General features: G+C 34.2%; 1 protein-coding gene across 2 annotated transcripts in view; it reads right to left on the bottom strand.

Moving 5' to 3' along the window:
• Nucleotides 1–16550, bottom strand: part of LOC126747459 (uncharacterized) — a 48333-nt gene that overhangs the window by 25294 nt on the left and 6489 nt on the right. Inside the window, exons 3-8 of one of the 2 annotated variants that reach the window (XM_050456128.1) lie at nucleotides 10710–10905; nucleotides 3309–3526; nucleotides 3133–3254; nucleotides 2954–3081; nucleotides 2658–2898; nucleotides 2372–2599 (exon numbers count right to left, since the gene is read on the bottom strand). In XM_050456128.1, the coding sequence (XP_050312085.1) occupies nucleotides 2372–2599; nucleotides 2658–2898; nucleotides 2954–3081; nucleotides 3133–3254; nucleotides 3309–3526; nucleotides 10710–10905 (1133 nt within the window). Of the gene's footprint in view, nucleotides 1–2371; nucleotides 2600–2657; nucleotides 2899–2953; nucleotides 3082–3132; nucleotides 3258–3308; nucleotides 3527–10709; nucleotides 10906–16550 lie in introns of both variants that reach the window. The other variant, XM_050456124.1, reaches the window with a different exon arrangement.

A 16550-nucleotide genomic window follows, 5' to 3' on the forward strand; every position in this document is an offset into this window, starting at 1 on the left:
TCTTGAAATCCTCTCCTCTTTGAATATGGACTTGTGAAAAAAGTACAATGTCATCCAAAAAAGTACAATTAGATCTATCCTTGCAGTACATCTAATGTAGCTCCTTGTAACAACACTGGCCATGGGTTGCCTTGAGATTAACCAGTGTGCAGGGTGATTTTAAGCGATTGTTCTCGTTTGGTACTTTTTTCGAAAAAAAATTTTTTTAGGATACTAGTAACAATGGTGAAAAAATTATATTTTTGTATGTTATACTAATATCACAGCTTAAATAATTACACAGCTGGAGCACTCCCTCATTTTTACGTATTTGGGCAGTTTAGCGCGCAAGACAGTTCTCGGTTTAAAACCTCTCAAAACCCGACACCCGTCAGTGCAGTGCAGCAGGCGAACTTGGTTAGCGTGTATGCGGCAAAGCGATATTTATGTGTTCTTACGTTCAGTTACCAGTGACGGAGTATAATTTAGTTTTTTTTTTTGGGATTACATTATTTATTATATTCCTAAATTTATAATTAAACCCGAAGTCAACCCCAAATATCAAATAAAATAAATAATAAATAAATCCATATTAGAATTTTTTTTATGATAAGAACCCACTGTATTGTAATTTTTGTCTAGCAAAATGCCTTGTATGGTCCACTGTGTCGCCCGAATATTATAATAACACACGGTAAATTCTTAAAACGTCAAAACTTTGCTGAATTATCATGGCTAAAAGAACCAGATTTCGTAAAAGATATGCACATATTCGGATTATCCAGAGTCTCCTGAATATTTCCATACCAATTCCTGAAAGTTTTAAGCTATTTTAAGCATTTTATCAATGAAATTAGGAAGCAAGTCCGAGCCGATTCATCCACTTTGACGCCATGTTGTCAAAACCGCCATTAAAATTAGCCATAGACGTCAAAATCGATAATTTTCAGCCGATGTTTTAGGGTATAAAAAGCGGTTTTTACCTTATAATTTGTACATGGAAAAATAGTAGAAAGCTTTAGGAACAGACTAACATCAAATTTGGACCGATTCCAATCGGTTTTAGTAGTTAAATTTCGTTTATAAAAAGGGCCTTTTTTCCGGCGAAAATCCCCGTTTTCGTTGCCATGGCGCGTCTCCATGGCAACGAAATGGCCATGGGTTGCCTTGAGATTCACCAGTGTGCAGGGTGATTTTAAGCGATTGTTCTCGTTTGGTACTTTTTTCGAAAAAAAATTTTTTTAGGATACTAGTAACAATGGTGAAAAAATTATATTTTAGTATGTTATACTAATATGAATAGCGCATTTGCTCGATTGCTTTTGGTTCATATATGACATACGGGGTAGGCACAATTAATTTTCAAAGTAAAAAAATATTCAAAAATTCATAACTCAAAAACGTGTTTACTTAGAAGTACGGTTGATATTGGAAAATATTCTTCTGATTACAGGCTACAAGCCGTATATAAGCTACTTGGCTCTAGGTGGCGCCACTAAAAAGTTATTAAAAGTAGAAAAAACAAGTGTGAAAAAGAGTATTTTCAAATAAACAGTGCTCACCCTGTATAAATGATACAGTAAAACTTAATACGTCCCTCTATTTGGAACGAATGCGAGTTCTGTGAGTCATTATTTCCGCAAAGATACCGTAAAGCCGTCAGAGGGGCTGCAATATCAGAAATTTCCGAAACTTTGGACGTTAAAAAAAATACTTCTAGTATGCTGAGAATAACCAAAAACTATACAGATAAGGTCCACGTGAACTTTAATCGACTTGCTATATTTCATAACATTCAAACAACCGTTGCGACTTGTATCGAATTTCCATTGAAAAAGTTGGGCAAGAAAATTTGTTTGACTTTAAAGGCGTCCCAGTTCTAAACAAGACAAGAAATAAAAATTTGTGAGTAATCAAGTTGTAGCCCCATATTTCTAAATAATAAAAAAGTAAACATTATTTTTCTACACCGAATACAACCAAAGTTATAAGCACTTTTGTCCCACGGATCCGAATTTTGTGCGAAAATTCCCCAGCGGGACAACTCCTCTACTAGTATAAGGCTAGTACAGGCAAATAGTACAGATGTAACTCTTACATTTCCTGTTTAAATAACCTGAGAACATAGTACAACTGTAATTTTGTTAAGTTGATTAAGGCTGCAGCAACAAAAGTAAAAATAGCCATAATGATTGCTAACCTTGTAAGAGGTACTTGAATAAGAAAAAACATAGTTCAATAATCACAGTTAATACTGGAACTAGTACATTAGGATTATTTTGCAAATTTCTCATTCATATCCCTTTTCTAACTAAAGTATAAATGATCCTAAAGTTTTAACTCCTAAATAATGTTGATTAAACATTAAGAAGTTAAATTCATTTTGACTTACGTATAAAACAATACTTCTCCAAATCATCGATTTTCAACTCCTTTCCCGACTGATGGACATGCAAAGCATTTATACTCTCCAAATACAAATGACTGGCCACATCCAGTATTTCATCAATATTTTCAGCCGTCCATTTATTTGGATGCCTTAGAAATGAGAAGCAATAAGCTGCTACAGGAACGCATATCCCTTGCATGTTTCTGGCTAAATCGGGCAAGTGTGCGTCACCTAAATGAAGATTCATAATAATATGTCTATTTTGGATTGTTTAGAAAAGTAAAAAGACCTTGGTGCATAGTTCCTTGTCTTGATCCAAAATAAAATTCCTTTAATAAAGGCTGGTAGATGTTGGTAAAGGAGTGACTCTCCAGAGTTCCTCTTCTAAATTTTCGTCGTTTCGGTTCGTATCTTCTGATTTCTGAGTCTCTTCTGAACTTTTGAGCGTACTTATCCAGGGCCGGACTAGTTACTGAAAGCTCTGGCTCCATTTCGTAATCTTTACTTTGATATGATGTCGATTGTGACATCTAAAAATGAAAATGAGAGAGTGACATCAGATATTCAGGTTTTTCAGAATTGTACCAATGAAACTTTTCTTCTAAACTGTTTTGTTAAATAATCTTTTTGCATATCGCCTTCTCCTTCCCCATACATCATTTCTGCCATCTCTTGTTCGATCATTGCTATGAATTCTTCTTCTGGCAATAACTCTGCAAGACCACCGTTTAAATTTATTATGCTTATTAGTGAAGTTGTATTACCTTTTGATTTGTCAATACTCCTTTTTCCCTTCTTTTTTGCTTTACCCTTTTTTGGTGTTTGTTCACTTTCTTCGCTAATGTCAGCCAGTTGTTTTTTTGCTTTACCTTTTCTGTCTCTCTTTCTACTATTAAAAAAATAATAAAAAAAAAGCTGATGATGAAATTAATAGTATCACCTGTCTGGTCTAGGCTTTCTACTGAATACCAAATCGAAACTATCATAGTCATGCGTAGACTCCTTTTCTCCCGTTTCATTAATAATAATTCCACTCTTGGGTTTCTTTAACGCCAATTCTTCCTCGGTTTGTGGGTCTGGATATAGCCAACTTGATGTAGGTGTCACTTTTCTGGGAGCTACTTTTGCCGAAGAAGGTTCTGGAGACGGTACTTCAAACTAAAAAATTGATAAATTTTACAGATTTTTTTCAACATTCATCAACGTGCGACCATTGAAGACAGTTTACCCCAACGAAATAAAACAAGAGAAGGGAATTGGTCATGTCGTTTTTTTTTAATTTAATTCAAGCATTACATAAATTGAAATCTATTGAAGTTAAGAACAGAGCTCTTATACTAACCAGGGTAATACTAAAAACGTGATTCTTTAGAAAAGTTCTTACCCCAAGCCAGATATTTAGAAAAAAATACCAGAATGCTTAACCCTCCATTAGTCGCGTGGATATTTGTAACGCTAAAAGTCGAGTGGATGACAGTTGTCATCCAGTTATTTTTCAAAAAGTAATTTACAAACGAAAAGTTTAGTGGAAAAATGTTTTATTTTATAATAATGTTGGATAATATAAACTAATGAATCAACCTGATACACTGATTTTGATTTTAATAGAACTAAAATTAATTCTAAATAAGTAACCAAAAGTACTGTACTAAATATAAGTGGTCCTCTTCAACTTCCGTGGATCCAATACTATAGGCCTTGTGGAACCGGATGTACAGCTTTCGTAGCGAAACCAGATCGGTCAGCAGTCCCTCAGCAGCAAGCATTAGTTTAATGCTGGTGTTGGTTTGTCCATCAAAACATGTACTCGTCGGTTGTTCATGTAGATGTGCCAGGTAAAGTCTGAGAGATTTAGGGAGTAAAGGATCTCTCAGTCTAGTCAACAAGTAACGATCATTTTCCATGTCAGATTTACGAGAGAGCCGTACTATTGGTGGGATCATTGGATCGAGATGGAGCCCACCACTATCGTTATTGGCTTTCTCCACAATCTCAATGTTGACGGCTTTACCGTTTAAGAACTTACCAGCAGCTATGGCTTCCCTATCTGAGTTGATCTTAAGCAGCTTTTCTTGCTTTGAAATGTTATCGGAGGCTGCTTGGACGGCAATGGACATTGGAGTTGGCGGTAAGGCTATATGCTGGGAGGGATGAGCTTTATGGCCATCTATTACAGTACCAGCAGGTCACATGTCTGTCTCTTTAAGTCGTTTCAGGAGATCCTTGTTTTGCACACCAACTTTAAAACTAGAGGGTAAACTGTATCCATCCTTAAGGATAGGAAAACATCGAATAAAGTCGTTAGTGCCAAGTTTAATCTTAATGTAGTGTGCAAGCTGACTCATAGTATAGTAGGCAGATATGTTTTCTACAACAGTGTAATGCCATTCATCACTGGGTATTTGTTTTGAAGAGGTTTTGATGATGTAGACATTTCAGGACTTTTATCAGTTTGGGTCGAAATCGTTTTTTTGATTTTAGGTGCAGTATAATTAATAACAGATTTTTCTTTAAAGTCCATTTTTTCAATTCTTTCCAATTTGCCGGCCATTTGATTTACGCTTTTTCGTAAGTCCCCGATTTCCCTTATTAATTCCTCCTTTGAAGGGTCCCGAATTAGTATGTTTACAGGCTCCTCATGATTACCCATTAGAAGCGAGGAAATATTAAATATGTCCTGTTTCATGTCCCGAATGGAGTAGAATAATGACTCTTGCCCACTCTCAGATCTGTTGCTTGAGAGCAGATTGTGAATGTCGTCTACTTTTTGGTAAGGCTCTTTCCATTTGAAGTCACGATCGGTTAGAATTTCATAAACTTCATTCACCGCGGGAAAAAGGTCATAATTTTTTTTTAAACATGTCCCAAACGCTTCCAAAACTTCCAAGGGAAGTGGCGAATTTTGTAGTTGGGTGACTTTTTCATGAAGGTATTTCATATTCGGGGAATCGCATAAAGAGCAGAAAAACCTTACGTTGTTGTATTTTTGGTTGTATAAGGCCTTGGTAGTTGTTTAGTACGTACATGACATACAAAAACTTCGTCGGCACTCTCCACTACAGCGAACTTTATATTTTTCTTTTTCCAAGATGTTCTTCTGGCAGGAATCGCACTTATACTCGGCCATGTAGTAACTCAACTGCATGTTAAAAATCCATTAATGCCTTATAGACTTAAAAAAAAAACGAAGAGGAAGAAGAAAAAAAAAGTGGGCCAGGAAAACCTTTCTTTTAGGAACTTAACGATGGAAAACAAGAGAAAGAAGAAGTAAACATGCAGAATAAAATTAATGAATTGTCTGTAAAAGAAGAAAATCAATACATTGTTTCAGGCAGTTGCGGTTATGAAGAAGAAAGACAAGAAGAACTGAGGCATTTAGTAACTTACTTGCCTCTAAGAAGTTTGTTAATTTTTTCTAAGCACTTAAAAAAGAGAAGAAAAAATATAATTTTAACCCTTAAGTACTATGCCCCAAATAAAACACATATTTACTATGCGTGGGTCCCACTGACCCATTTTTTTAACTTAAAAATGATACCACTTTTTAAATAAAAAAAAATGTTTTTAATGTCAAAATAGTTTATTCATATAAATATTTTAACAATTAGTGCAAAATTTATTTATTTAAACATGGTTCACACAAAATATTTGCATATTGCAAAAAGCACTTGTTTTTCTATCCTTCTTTGGGGGACAAAAGGCGCATCTTTTTCTTTTGGACCTTGATTGCTCTGGTATAGGGGTTGGATGAACAGGTAACGACGTTCCAAGTCTCAGCGCAATCGATTCACGTAGCTGTCGGCGAATATGTTGGTTGTTCGTATTCGGATTCGTGTTCGGATTTCCATATAGTCCTTGCAAAGTGCCATTCCAAGTTTCTTCAAAAAGGAATACCTTTCAATTTCAGTTCCCTTGGGAGAACATTGGTAAAGTACCCGAGAATTTACACCAGCTATGTTAAGCATTTGAAAAAATAGTACCATTGGCCAGCGTCTTGTTCTGCTGGAGGTTGAAAAATGAACACATTTTTGATCCAAGGCGTCTACTCCAGATTTTGTATCATTATAAAACAAAATTATATCAGGTTTGAGAGTGCTTTTATCAATTTTTGCGTCATGATGCATGCTAGATATTAGAATCACAGATTTCCCCTTTTTAGGCACATGACTTACCAAGGTAGTTTTGCTCTGGAATCCAAAGAGGCTTGACGATTCAGGTCGGCTTCGAATTGCTTGAAATTCAGGTGGTATTTGTCTCTTTTTTTTTTTTTTCATTGTGCCGACGTAAGTTAAGTTATTCTTTAGGAGTTCATTGACCAATTCTACAGAAGAGTACCAATTATCACCAGTGATATTTCGGTTTGATTTTTTAGGCAAAGAAGTAATTAGACGAAGGACTACTTGAGTTGGCTGCAAAAAAACAGATTTTTGCACGGGCCCATTATCTCTACCAAGATATACTTCAGCATTGCACATATAATGTGTTTTACTATCAGCCAGAATTTGTAATTTAATGCCATATTTTGCTGGCTTATTTGGCATATACATGCGAAAGCCACATCTACCTCTAAATGCCACAAGCATTTCGTCCACAGTCAAGAATTCACCTGGTATGTAGTTTGTTTTCGATCTTTCGACAAACTCTTCAAAAAGATCTTTAATAGGCGCTAATTTTGTCATAGCTCGCCTTTCAGCCCTTGTGGTTTCATCATCAAAACGTAGAGTGGATAGTAAAAACTTAAAGCGTGCAAGAGTCATAGTGCAATTAAAAATATCTCTACCGGTGCCATCTGTTGCCCACATAGATCGTAAGTTTTCGTTATTTGATTTGAAGATCCCCTGTAAATACAACAAACCAATAAAAGCCCTAATTTCTTCGCTAGTTGTGGTAGATAAAAAGGATAGACGATTTTTTGCAGAAACAGTATAGTTGGCAGCCATGATTTTTATTTTTTGATTGGTAAATTCAATCATTTTTTGAATCATATTGTCTGTGAAAAGCAAATTCCATGCTTCCAAAACATTTTTTGGTGGAATTTGCCTTGCCTCTCCAGCCAATCCAGGTAATATTTTTATTATATTTTCCGATGTTGTTCTGCTTCTTGTTTTGACCAAATCGTCTTATCTTTTCCATGCCATGAGCCCGATCTCTTCTCTTTTTCCAATGTGGATATACTTGGAGGGACTTCAATAATTTCTTCATCCTGGTCGAAGTCTGAGTCGTCTCCGGAGCTCCATGAAAATTCACTTTCTGTGTCATGATCGCTTAAAACCTCATTATCTTCTTCCTCTTGATCACTTTGATCATTTGAAACTACAATATCATTGAACTCTGATGGAAGCAGTGCAGCTTGGGTTGTAATGTCTTGGTCATTCCAAAAATTTTCATCTTCAAATAAGTCTTCTATGTCTTTATCAGTCAAAGCATTATTTTTTAAAGCCATATTTCTTTCTAAAATTAAAAAAAAAACATAAAAATTAAACAAAAAACAAAAAAAATTAAAACTTACCAAACCAGAAATGGTAAAGTAATTACTATGCGTGGTTCCCACAGACCCGTCGACACTAATTAATAACTCGAAATTCGATACGTCCACTTTAACAACAGATTCACGACTGAGAAGTGTTTAATGTTACTGGAGATTACACAAGCGGAAACGCCAGTGGCGCGCGGCGTTGCCAAAATCTGCATGAAAACTTATTTACATGGGTCCCTAGGACCCACGCATAGTACTTGAGGGTTAAGTATGATCTACATACATAAAAAATTCATAATTTCTTTAAGGCAGTTGATGTCCTGAGGGAAAAAGACAATTGAGAAAAAGACAGTAATTGAGTTGAGCAAGGTCAACGTTCCTATTAACACGTTGACTGCCTATAAGTATTTTGTGCCTTTGTTCAGAAGCCGTCGGGACTATTTGCAAAAAGTAGTTCGAAAATAGGATTTTTAATACTTTGTATGATTAATATTGTGTTTTTTTTTGCTTTTTGGGCCTAAATCTACTTTGACTCAATAGCTGAGTCACCGGCCCCTGAGGTATATTTCTCCTAGAATATGCCGGTGACTCAACATTTGAGTCAAATTTTAAAGTCAGAATTAAAATAAAAAACAAAGAACTTTTAACAGGTATATTTTATATTATGTATTGCACGTGTAATTCTTATCACTAAAACTTTGCAAACACATAACGTAGCGTAATATATAATAGTAAATAATTAATTTTTCTTAGGAGTAAATCACAAAAAATAATAACAAAATTAACATTTTTTAAAGAACAAATGAAAAAAAGACCTATTTTTCATCGTGGTAGATTCGAAAGCAATTTCCGAGGCAAAGACCTGGCTTATCTGGACAAACCGGGCAGAAAAATGGCGTGTTCTTGCGCATTTTCTGTGTATAACAAACCCTGCATCTCTTTCTCATTTGACGACCTTTATTATCCATTTCACATTTTTCAGGCAAATGACTAGGCTGGTTTTGTTTGACTTTAGGAGGCTCAGGTGGTTTTTCTTTGGCTTCAGACAACAAATTCTTTATAATATTATGCCTATAATCATAGTAGCTTAACTTTTGCTGAGTAGAATATTTGTTATAAAGGTGATAACTATTAAGCAGCATAATTGATATCAGATGAATAGCAAGCTTCTTATACCATCTGATGGTTTTTCTTTCGCTGGCATAATAAGCAAGCATCTGATCTTGCCTGTCGATTCTTGACATGTTTTTATTATAATTAATGATAGCATTTGGCTTTTCTTTTTCCTCGTTTCGTCTATTTGGTTGCTTGATCAGTTCCCCACTAAACTCTGTAGATATAAATAAAACCTCCCTTTTGTCACGCCATTTACCCACTGCAATGCCTTTAGAGTACTTTGTAATAGATTCACCTTTTTTAAGTTTTTTAGAACTCACTTCGGGAGGATTTCCTTTCCTGTTCAGCCTTAAGGTTCCAGTAGCATAGTTTTTTTTTTAAATTAGCTCTTTACATAGTGCAATCGAGTTATAGTAATTATCCATGTATATGGAATGGCCCTTATCAAGATAATTCTTTGTCAAACTTAAAACAACGTTTGCTGCATGCCCTAATTCTCCTTTCATATCTTTTTCGTCTCCAGTATATATCCTAGCTTTTAACACAAGCCCATCAGGTTCTGACAAAATATACAGTTTCACCCCAAACTTGTGCTTTTTATTTTTAATATACTGGCGAAAAACCAGTCTTCCTCTCCGTAGCACCATGGACTCATCTAGTGATAGCTCCTTGTTTGGGTAATAGATCTTGTCAATTCTGTCATTGAAGAAATTTTGAAGCCATCTTATCCTGCACAAACGGTCACCATAATCTGGGTCACCTCTTTCGGGATTTTTAGAAAAATGTAAACATCTTAGAATGACTAGAAATCGATTTCAACTCATGTTATTTCTGAAACAAGACAGATTATACAATTCATCGGTCTTCCAGTAGTCCTGCAAACGGTTTAGCTGAATATTGCCCATGTGAAGCCACAGACCCAAAAAAGTTTTCAGTGTTGGCACTGTCAACGGCTTCCATTCAGTGATTCTTGATTTCTCTTCTGTTTCTTTACTTAAAAAGAGTTGTTCGGCATAGTTGTTAGTTTCGGTAGCAATATGTTCCAGAAAATCGTCTGTGATAAACAATTGAAAAAAATCGATGGGGTTGTCCGAGGTTAAATTTACTCTCTAAGTCCAGGCACACCCGAAAATAAAAAGTCATTTTGATTAGGCACATCAGTCCAGGTCGGAATATCACTGTTACTGTTTTGAACACTAATCGTCTCATTATTCTCAATGTCGGTAAGGCTTGCATCCTCTAAAGCGACAACATCGGGCAATTCGTCTTCGTCGCTTGAACTCTCATGATCAGTAGGCTCGTATTCACTGCCACTGTCGACGAACGGGTCCTCCTCACTTTCTGATAAATACAAAAGTTCTTCTTGTTCAGATAATGTCAGGGGTCTCATCATTTTGAAATCTGTATGCCTCCGTTTAGGCCGAGAAGGACCTGGATTTTCTTCATCCATGTCAGGAAAACTACTTATCACCAACAAAAACCGATTTCGAAAAAACACGTGTTTATAAGTACACTTGCGACCGGTGAAACGAGACGTATCCCCTGCGGAAGCCGAAACAATACTAAAGCCATGCACATGACTCAACAGTTGAGCCACTGGCCATAGGAGGGGTACCGCCGTGACTCATATGTTGAGTCATTGGCAGTGAACGTGTAACGAGTTCCACCACCACTGTTTTACTTAAAATATTCCATAAAACACACTAATACTTCAATTCTAAGTGAAAATTATAAAACACATTTCTTTACCTTGGTCGTAACCTTTTTCGACGGTATTGGGGTAGCCATTTTCACCGTGCGATACTTGCAAAACCTCTTGTAAGTATTGGCCCGATTTCTTTCGAAGAACTCCCGTTGTTTCTTGGTTTTAGGGACAATAAATTTGGGCCTGGGCTGTCCTTCCACATAAAGAGAAGACGGGACATGTTGAAGGTCGATCCTCGTTCTAAAAGTGTTTGAGTAAAAAAGTGTTTCGTCATCATATATCACTGTATTTATTTTAGGGACTTGCGAATGAGTACACGCAATATTATCTGTGATTTTATACACTTGTAATGGAATTATTTATTATTAAATAAAGAGTTCTTGATGATGGATATTGATGCCTTTTGTCTTTTAAAGCTCACAAGGTCTTAAGGATGTATCATGGAGTTTGAACTTTTACCAATGATGTGAGTTGTATTCTCGGAAACATTTTGTCATTAGAAAAAAAAACTTTAATATCTCTGGGAGTATCAAGGGTCAAATTTTCTTAAATTATATAGGAATATCATGAATCTGACCACAGAGAACAGCTAGTATATATGATGCAAGAAGTGTATCAGATTTCAGGATAATTATCCTTGGAGTCTGTTGAAACTTCATTTCTGAGTAACATGAAATTCGTTTGATTCTTAATGGCAAATGGAGTATTTTTCAATTGTACAACCAGCAAGTAATAAAGAACTCTTTTGGAAATCTGATTAATCCCAAAAAAAAATTCAGAAATATGTTAATCCAGTCGTCATAACAAACCAATAAGTGTAGTAACAACGAATTAAGTGTTTACTTAATTTATATGTTAATAACTTATGAGTAAACACTTATTGGTTGTTATGTTTAAAAACATATTTACTGATTCTCTGTTGTCAAGTCTACATAAAATATTTCTAAGAGAGGATATTTTCAGCTATATATTAACACATAACATAAATTATTTGTATTCGATTTTGGATTAAAAACAAAACGTAGAAATAGATATACATCTTTAAACTAAAACAAAATTATTAACTTTCTTATTTCCAACCCTTCCAAAAACTGTGAATATGGATATATAAATATCGATACTTTCATAACATCACATCATGGGGGAACCGTGTTCATATACGTAGAACAGGGGATCTTAGAAATATGCCTACAAAAAAGTTGAATGTGAAATACTTTTTTAAGAATATGTTTTTAAATGGAAATATTCTTTTGAAAATACTTGACTATTAATAGACTATAAAAAAAAAATTGGAGTTTTGTTCATGGTTTTATTAACAAGACTTATTTCATGTTTTTTTGTTGTCTTGGCAAAAAAATGGGATAATACCTATATATGTACACCTATCTATAGTTATTATGTATATTCAATACAGTAGATTAGTTTCTTATATAACAATGCTGTCCCTTTGAAAGAAGTCACCACACTTGTGATATGATGTGATATAAAACTGATATTTGTTTAATGCAATAAAATTATGCAGAATATGTATCATAAAGCATGAATTATTAAGAAAACTAACAAATATTTAATTTACTTAAAAATGCTTTTTATTAGGTACCTCTACTCTAATGAAGTACGTTAAAAAACACATAAATAGATCACAAACGTTTATATTATTTATATTTAAAGCATACTCCATTATTAATTATGTAAATATTTTTTGACTACGTCACTGGTAGTGATTCCTTGTGTCGGTGACATCAATAATGAGATCAAGCGGCGTTGTCATGTCATTACATTTTTCTTCAAAATGCATCATTTATTTAACGTTGAAGATCAACTTCATATTAAAGAGTATTGCAGTTTTATTTAGGAATTTCTAATTCTAGTTCCACGGTATGCTAATTCTAGCTTTTCAATGTTCTAAGGTTTGTGCAGTAGTAGTAGTAGTATAATTGAAGAGTGGAAATTAGAAAGAGCTTAAGTGCCAAAAAAAAGGTTTTGAGATAATAGAGAAAAACTAAATAACTAAATAAAAGTCAGAGAACTTTTTTAAGTAAAGCTTTATTAAGTATTATGCATTTAAACTGAAACGGAAGACCTACTTCTTAAGAAAAAATTGCAAACTAAACTTCTTACTACAAAATAAAAATGTTTAAACAAGTAAAATTAGGGAAAGGCCTAAGTGCCATAACTGATTTTGAGTATAGAAATATTCATAAAATACATGTTACTTCTTTTTTTATTCTAAACCATTGTCTTCAATCTGAAGTAGCTATTTATAAAAACGTTGGTGTTCTGGATTTTGATTAAGATAAGGAATCATGCTTCGAAGAGATACAGTGGTGGTCATATAAATAGCACACGTTTAATTTTGAAAAAAAAAATTCTCTATTAATTATTATAAAGAACTAATACCGCATTTTGAAACTTTAATCCAATTCTCAGTTGACGTGTTTCGGCGATTTTTTAAAAAAGTTTTTATAATGCCTTTTTGTCACCATTAAAAAATGCTATAAAAATGTACCTTTTTTTGTGTAATTTTAGATCAAATTTACTGATCCCATTCGAAAGAACAGGAAAAATTATATACCTCCTGAAAATTTCATAACAATTGAACCTTAAATAGTCTAGATATAAAATTTTAAAAATGACAAAAATCGCCTATTTTTGCAGAAATCGTGAAAAAAGCGCTATTTTTGCCATTTTTTAAATTTTATATCTAGACTATTTATTGGTCAATTGTCATGAAATATTCAAGGGTTATATAATTTTTCCTGCTCTTTCGAATGGGACCAGTAAATTTGATCTAAATCTACACAGAAAAAAGTTACATTTTTATACATTTTTTTAATGGTGACAAAAAGGCATTATAAAAACTTTTTAAAAAAATCGCCGAGACACGTCAACTGAGAATTGGATTGAAGTTTCAAAATGGGGTTTTAGTTCTTTATAATAATTGATACAACATTTTTTATTTACAAAATTTAGGATGTGCTATTTATGTGACCGCCACTGTACCTTTTTATTTTCCGATACCTTGCTTTCTGATGGCAGCTTCATTATACAGGGTGTCCATCTATAACCTGACACATTTCAACTGCTTATAAGTCGAGAACGGAAAATGACAACAATGTGCGGTTTTCACAGAACTTCATCAATATTTTTAAAGTTTTTTTTGACAGTATTGCCAAGTTTCGAAAGTTACCTGAAATAGGAGGAAAAAAATTGATGATTTTCAAAGGCCGATTTCTCAAAAATTTTAACACCCTGTACTTTTTAATTTCACATGAAAACCTGTTAAATCCCCTTTCCGAAAATGTATAAATTGTCTTAAATTCATAATTTTTTTTTACAGAGCCAATTTTAGTAAATAACACCTTTTTGAAAATTTTTCTAGAATACATATTCGGTGATTGATGAACATTTTCTGGTAATTGCCTATGTATCACTTTAGCATGATCATAATTAAATAATTTGCGCTATTGCATAATTTGCGCTATTGCCATGTCTATAAAAAGTATTTATTCTATGTAATAAATTACAACTATTTACAACAATTTTAACAACAAACAATTGAAGAAATTAATTTTAATTTACTACTAATAAATTAGCTGCTGAATATGACTCCCATTTTGCTCGGAACACAAATGTAGACGGAGAAATAAGTTGCCGAAGGCGTTTTGTAGCATTCGCGGTGTAATTTGGTTGAAAACGTTTACTATGTTGTTGCGCAGTTCATCCAAATTTCTTGGGGTTGGATTGTAACAACGGTCTTTTACATATCCCCATATATAAAAATCTGGAATGGTTAGATCGGGTAAGTAAGGTGCCCACTCGATTGGACCTGCTCGCCCTATCCATCTGTTTCCAAAAGTAATATCTAAGGAATCCCTTGCGACCCTGGAGAAGTGTGGTGGTGCACCGTCTTGCTGGAAGTAGACCGTGTCTAAAATTCCATCCTGCTGAAGTTAAGGATAAAAAAATGGTTCCAACATATCGGTGTAATTGTTTCCATTCACTGTTGCTTCTTGAAAAACAAATGGCCCATAAATTTTAGATTTCGATACTGCACACCAAACGTTCAGCTTGGGAGAATCTCTTTCGAATTCGTTATACACTCGAGGATTTTCATCTCCCCAAATTCGGCAGTTATGCTTATTTACTCGACCACTGATGTGAAATGTTGCCTCATCAGACATTATTAAATTGGTATCCGGCTTATTTATAAAAAGATCTAGTAGTGTTTCGCATATTAAATATCTTTTTTCAAAGGCGCGATTTTCTATTTTTTGGAAAGTTTGAATTTTGTAGGGTTTAAACTTAATTATTTTTAGAATTTTATGTCCTTTACTTTTTGACATATTTGTTGTTTGAGCTATCTTCCTAATAGATATTTGGTTATTGTTTAAGGGCAACACTTCTTTTACCAGCAAAATATCATCCAACAGATTATCTTGTGCATTTAGGTTTGTTCTAACTTTTCTTTTAACTGTACCCTCTTGGGAAAATTGACGTACCCAATGAAGTATAGAATTGCGTGATGGTGGAGCCCTTTCAAAAATCAGCCTAAATCTTTTTCTCGTCTGCGTAACTGATTTGCATTCACTAAATAATAACACGCAACGTGCCCTTTCCCGGGTGGTAAACATATTTAAACCTTTCAAAATCTCTAAAAAATGCAAAAATACAAATTATCAAATTATTGGGACTGCCCAACGAATGACGTTAAAAAGATTTGACAGTAGTTGAAGCCCACAAAACAAATTGTGCAACTCACAGTCTCCTTGACAAGCTACAATTGTTATTGTTGTCACTTGATACCGAGAATGTTATTTAATAGGTATTTATTGTAGGAAAATTTTCAAAAAGGTGTCATTTACTAAAATTGGCTCTGTAAAAAAAAATAATGAATTTAAGACAATTTATACATTTTCGGAAAGGGGATTTAACAGACTTTCACGTGAAATTAAAAAGTACAGGGTGTTACATTTAAAATTTTTGAGAAATCGGCCTTTGAAAATCATCAATTTTTTTCCTCCTATTTTAGGTAAATTTCGAAACTTGGCAACACTGTCAAAAAAAACTTTAAAAATATTGATGAAGTTCTGTGAAAACCGCACATTATTGTCATTTTCCGTTCTTGACTTATAAGCAGTTAAAATGTGTCAGGTTATAGATGGACACCCTATATTAGCCTGTCTGAGTCCAGCTAAAGTTTTCCCTTTCTTTAAAACATTAACTTGCATCCCTTCTTCAAAATCAGAAAATGAACTTTCTATCTCAATAAGTGTAGGATTCGTAGCTTCGATCGTTATTACTGTAGCTTTACTGATATTTAACTTGGTAGTGTTAATATACTCATCCGCCGCTTGTTTTAGGTCCCAAAAGCCGTGTGGAGTCACGTCAACAACATTAAAAGGTGGAGCGTACCTTGCTGATTTTACTATTGCTTGGAGGTCTGAGTGTACAAATGCTTTAGATACTTTCTTCCGTTTTTCTACTGAAGTAGAATCTCTATCGCAGGGCATGAAACTATGGCCACTTACAAGAAATTTCTGTTCAATAGTGTGGAATCCTGAGATTCAATCTTATCTTGCTTTAATATCTCTCTTGCCTTTTCGGCCTTTCGATGATGGATTTCCAGCTGATCTTTTGCAGATTGACTTGACTTAATGTTGGCTTTAATTTGACACTCTAGTTTGTCACATGTGCTACACGTATCAACTCGTGGTCTGTGGAAACTTAGGTTGGATAAATCCTTGATGAAAACAGATCTATAAAATTTTTATGTGACTGACGAATCTGGGTGTAATTGCGTAAAAGCTTTAAACAGTTTGTGGATATTTAAGTCAGGACTAAGGTATTTTTTTGGCCCTTGAATAATGACCAACTTTCCTTGG

The sequence above is a fragment of the Anthonomus grandis genome, chromosome 2, assembly GCF_022605725.1.
Source record: "Anthonomus grandis grandis chromosome 2, icAntGran1.3, whole genome shotgun sequence".
NCBI classification, from domain to species: domain Eukaryota; kingdom Metazoa; phylum Arthropoda; class Insecta; order Coleoptera; family Curculionidae; genus Anthonomus; species Anthonomus grandis.